Here is a 5,359-nt window from a genome sequence, read left to right on the forward strand (position 1 = left end):
CTCTCCACCCTGCCAGCCCTTGGATCTGCAGCGGGGCTGGGAAACCCACTGAGCATCCTTTGTAGGAAATCGTCTGGGAATAAAAGATTTTTGTGGGTGGGGGGAGGAAAAAATAGAAGGAAAGTGGGTTTCAGTTTCTAAACCCAAAGGATGTGGGTTTGGGTGCCGGGAAGCATGAAGAAGGGGGTGTTCTGGCATCACAGTGTCACCGAGAGATTGGGGATTTCCACCGAAAATGCTCAGTGGGCGGAATCCTCCCCGACTGCATCCTCCGTGCCTGCTGCATGTATCCGGCATGTCAGCTTTTAGAAGAGTCTCAACCAACCTGTACCAACACAGGAAGATGATTTTGTCCTTGCGACCCCCCCGAGAAGCCCCTTTCCCTGCTGCAGGCAGCTGCAGAGCCAGCGGGAGCGAGTCCTCTGCGATGCCCCGAGAACAGCCCCGGCAGCCTCAGAGCCGGAGCGGGATGCCAGAGCGGGGCACATCCTCGGCACAGATACCCCAACCATGGGCTGAGGATGCTCAAACCATCTGGTGAGGCATCACCACTGCATTAAGTCTGGCTCTTTAATTTCATAGCCCAGGCTGGGGTGGAGAGACATGGAGAGGCACAGCCCCGCTCACACCCTGCCGATCCATTGCCACCGGGATGGCTTTTCAAAGCCATTAAGGATGTCCAGCCACTCATGCCACTGCCAGATGCTCTGGGGCTGAGCAGTGATTGCAGAGTCCCAGAAGACTCCAGAAAGTTGGGAATCTGCAGCAGGGGGGTTCTCCTCCTCCCCACCCCGTTGTCTTGCCTGTTCCTGCCTGCACCATGAGCTGAGCTGCTGGAGACCCTGCCCCAAACCTTCCTGCCATTGCTTGCCACTCGTCCCCACATCCCTTCTCCACTTTACCTCCTTGCCAGCATGTTGGGAAACGCATCCCATAAACCCGAGTGTGCCCCAGGGATTAATGAGCACCCCGCGATTTCCAGCTCATCAGGCTCATTCATTTTACACTCCTGCTCCCCTCCCCAGTCCCTTACCTCAGCCTGAACTGTCTGTCTGTCTACGCTATGCACACATGGGTGCTCAATGGTGCAGCCGGGAACCCCCAGGAAGGCACCCCCAGCACCCAGGGGGGTGCTTTGCTTCCAGTGTGGGGGCACTCACAGGCTCTGGGTCCCTTTTTGGGGGCAGAGGAAGGAGGAGGGCAAGCGGCAAGAGAGCAGGGAGGATGGAAAGATGGAAGGAGGTGGATGGGTGGAGGAAGAGGAGGCGATGGGAGGGGTTACCTGTGACAAGCGTCCGACCTCCAGGTAGAAGCAGATGATGAAGGCGTTCCAGCCGACCCACAGCACCAGCCACACTGCGTACTGCCGAGAGGAGAGCCGGTCAGGGCATGCCACGCCAACACACCTTCCCCGCTCCATCTGTCCGCCCCGCTCGCTGGATCCCGCGGGATCCACAGGGATTTGGGTTTGGATATGGGAAGGGACCTGGGGCTGAGCCATCCCGGGGGGAAGGCACATGATGCTGCACCTGGGTATGGGGAGCAGCATCCGCTGCGGTACCTACCATCATGAGGTATTTGGATCTGTACTGGATGGTCCCAAAAATACCCAAAATAACGGCCATGATGTGTAAAAAATTAGCCAGGATGGGCACCCACTGGTAGCCCAGGAAATCAAAGATCTGCCTCTCCAGCGCCGCTACCTGCAACAGAGCAAAGGAGGGTTGTGGGTATTAAAGCAGGGCACCGGTCACCGCAGCAGCTCCTGGGATGCCAAAGGCAAAGAGCAGCCGGTAATTAATGGGAAATCCCATGGATAATTAGTTGCAATGGGCTGAAACGTCTGCGTGATGGATTGGTCGGCGGTGGGCGAATGCATGGCAGCGAGTGAGGGGTTATTAGGAATAAATGGAGCTGAGAAGGGGGAGCAGGGAGGTGTCAGCTTGTTGCCCCACCAGCACCCTCCGTGCCTCTGATTCCCCATCACTCAGGTCTCAGGCACCGATGAACATCACCCTCCAAACTGGGTTTATCCCTGAACTCAGCTTATCCAGGGAAAACCTCCTGCTTGGGCCATGCACAGGGTCCCCCCGTACTCTGCCAGCCTGTCCTCACCAGCGTGTCGCGTGCCTTCCCATTTAACGCCGTTAGGTTTGATCATCGTTACCTTTTGTAACACATAAATAAGGACGTGACGCAGCCTAATAAATCGCACGCACGCAAAATCAGAGATGGCAGCTGGCGTGAGCTGCCTGTTATCCCTGCACTTACTTATGGCTCTATTTGCCACTGGCTCGGGGTCTATTACTCTTAATTACAGGATTAGCCTCAAGGAAGGTGTTAACAAAGGTGAGGTGGGAGTGCTGGAGCATTCGCCGATGGTTTTAGGTTTAAAAATGGAGATTTGATGAGCTAATGCTTTTACAGGGAACTTCTAGGGAACTTTGGGGTGCATCAGATGCCGCAGTCCCCAAGGACGCAGGGACAGAGCTGCTGCAAGATGTGTCTCCAGCAGCCTTGCAAAGCAAAAAAACTCTTTACATTTATCTTTCTGACAGCCCAGCCCTGTCTCACTGCTCTTTGAGATGCCCCAGATTCACCCAATAAACGCCATGAGCTTTGAGGCCCCGAGTCCTGCCTGCAGCACCATGCCTCAGTTTCCCCTCCTCGTGCAATGACTCTCATCCTGGCAGAGAAGTGGGAGTTTATCCTGAAAAGCGCAGGACAAAACGGGCTTTACATCCTCCTCTCCATTCACTGGCAGCTCCCCCAGTGATCGGGATTCAGGGGAGCTCCATCCTGCTGCTCCCCGAAGCTCCCGTGAGGGTTACGGCTGCAGGGCTGCCCCAGGGCCCTGCAGCATCCCTGCCCATCCAGCCCGACTTAATGTGTCCTAATTACAGGGGGGGAACAAATGAGGTGGCAAAAGTCCTTGTGCCACCTTGTGCCACAAAAAGTTTTGTGAGGATGAGCCATGGCTATGTCATATGTGTGCAACCACCAGCCGTGCCTCCCTTTCCCCATCCATAAAGCATCACACACCCGAATTGGCTCAACAAGGGCTCCAGTTAACACCTACGAATGCCCAGCTCCAGCCTGCCAGCAGGCAGAAAGCCAAAGGCAGAGCCAGGACCATGGTAGCCCATTCCCTACCCTACCCCAGGACAGGATCTGCAGGATCTGTGCCGGCAGGACCCTGGTTTCAATTAAAGGCAACGCAAAGCTACGGAGCAGCCGTGCCTGGGCAGCCTGTGGATCCGCAGGGCGGGGACCAAGGCTGTTTGCACTGAAGCTTAATTCACTTCCACACTATTTAAACTCTCTGAGGAAACAGCCTTTGGAAATACTTACAACGAGGCTGTAAATCTTTTAAATTGAGGAATGTAAATAATAAATGATACAAGGAGCACGGTGCTCGGGGTTTTATAGCGAACCATCGATCTGGTGGCTGTTGACAGAGCTGCTTAGCAGGAGCTAGATGCGAAGGCTGCGAGTTTTGGGTTCTGGTGAGTCTTCAAGGCAAGGGATGGGACTGGGAAGAGCCTCTGAGCATCCCATGGAGCTGGAGTGATGTGCTTACACCCACATGGCTCCTTAATTCCAGCCCATCAAGCTATGACAGGCTGAAGGAGAAGGAGCTGGAAGGAGCCTGGTTGAGCCAAATCCTTATTCGCCCAAAGGAGAGGCAAAATTAGTGGCAAACACCACAGTCTCCCCACGGATGAGCGAGTGTTGCTAATTGCACTGAAAAACCCTGCCAGAGCTGCCCTGGCAGGTAAAATGCTGCTTTGTGCATGCTGCTATTTAAGCATATTCCCCCTGTGTGAAAAGCAAATCTTATTTTTTCAGCCTCGTTGGATCTTGCTTAAAGTTAAGGAAAATAGGGAGACACAGCAAAAACACGGTGAGTCTGCAGCTGCAGCTCCCCTGGGACTTGCTGCCTGCAAAGTGCCACGGACATCCCAAGGGCAGGGCAGCAGCCATGTGGGCTTCACTCCCCATCGTGTGTGGGTAAACTGAGGCATGGCCACACTCCCAAGGGAGAGGGTGGCACAGGTTTGGCACTGTGGGGCTGAGGGAGCACCGTCTTCACCTCAGACGGATGCTCCGGGCTTGGTCCAAGCACTCCACGCTGCTCGCTTGCTGTGGACCCCAGGCTGGTCTGGCACGTGGAGCATCCTCGCCTGATCCTTTGGGGCTGGGATGTCTCTCGGCAACAACCTTCAAGACACCCAGGCTTTGCACGCAGTCGCCATCAGCCACTGCTCAGCAGTGGCCCTAACGACGCACGAGCAGTGAGCAAACCCGGCTTCGGGGCTCGTCATCACTTGCGAGCACGGCAAGGGGCTCTGCGAGCAACCTCTGAGCGGCTTGGGGACCAGCAGCATCCACCCCCCCAAACCTAGGTAACCTGTGGAGCTCAGAGCATCCTCCCCAGGCTGTCCTCCTGCTGTCAGGGGTACTTCCCACGTGAGCAGCAGCCCTGCTAACCACCCACCCTCATCAACACCCTGCTCTCCCCTTGCAGAGCTGCTCCGCCACGAATCCGTGATGCTCCAAGGGGTGTGAGGCTGGGAACCACAAACCATCCTGCTCTTAATTAAGATAAACCTGCAGCTGATCAATGCAAAGAGTTTTAGGGCTCCCTCTTAATTAAACACTGTCTAGTTTATTGATTGGCCCCAAAAGTTCCCTTTGCAGCAAATCATATCAATTAGTCGGGGGCAGGCGCGCACCAGAGTCCTGCTAATTGAAACACGTTGCCTGCAATGATTTTAAAGTAATCAAGAAATCGAAGCTGGGACTGGGCTCCATCAGCGCGTGGCAGTCCCCAGGCAGGACCATGGCAGGAGGGGACATGTGTGTAGCCCCTTGGGGACAGGGACCTGCCAGGCCCAGCCCAGAACACGCAGAACTGGTGAGGCAGAGCTGGAGGAAAATGGGGCTTTTAGGGGTGCTGGCACCAAATTCAGGAGGGAAGAAGCTCGCCTGTCCCCAGATCACCCCCTGGTTATGGCACCTTCACCTTCCTCAGACCCAGGGGGTTTTCCCAGTCCTTTTTAATTCCCATGACAAGGATGGGAGAGATGAATCCCACTCCAGCTGTGCCTGGAGGATTGCACAGACACCAGGGAGCACCTTCGCCCATGTCCCATACCCATCAGATTTGGTCTTTTGAGGTTGGAAATCCCTCCTGCCACCTAGCTGGGCCCTGGGAAGAGCATTCCCAAACCAGCACCCTCCAACCCACTGCAGTATTAAACCAGAAATCTTCATGCCCAGCAGCTGCCGGTTTTGTTCTCTTGGAAACTGAGAATCACAGGATGGGTTTGATTGGAGGGACCTTAAAGCCCACCCA

The 5,359-nt window shown here is 55.3% G+C and overlaps 1 protein-coding gene across 1 annotated transcript in view; it reads right to left on the minus strand.

Annotated features, from left to right (window-relative positions):
- Positions 1–1,765, minus strand: part of LOC104513350 (sodium/potassium-transporting ATPase subunit beta-1-interacting protein 1-like) — a gene marked incomplete at its 5' end in the record, with an annotated part of 6,637 nt that extends 4,872 nt beyond the window's left edge. Inside the window, 3 exon segments of the mRNA XM_010156671.1 lie at positions 1,283–1,363; positions 1,566–1,704; positions 1,706–1,765. Of these exon segments, the coding sequence (XP_010154973.1) occupies positions 1,283–1,363; positions 1,566–1,704; positions 1,706–1,765 (280 nt within the window).
- Positions 1,766–5,359: the final 3,594 nt, after the last annotated feature.

The sequence above is a fragment of the Eurypyga helias genome, unplaced genomic scaffold (genome assembly GCF_000690775.1).
Source record: "Eurypyga helias isolate BGI_N326 unplaced genomic scaffold, ASM69077v1 scaffold22298, whole genome shotgun sequence".
Taxonomy (NCBI): domain Eukaryota; kingdom Metazoa; phylum Chordata; class Aves; order Eurypygiformes; family Eurypygidae; genus Eurypyga; species Eurypyga helias.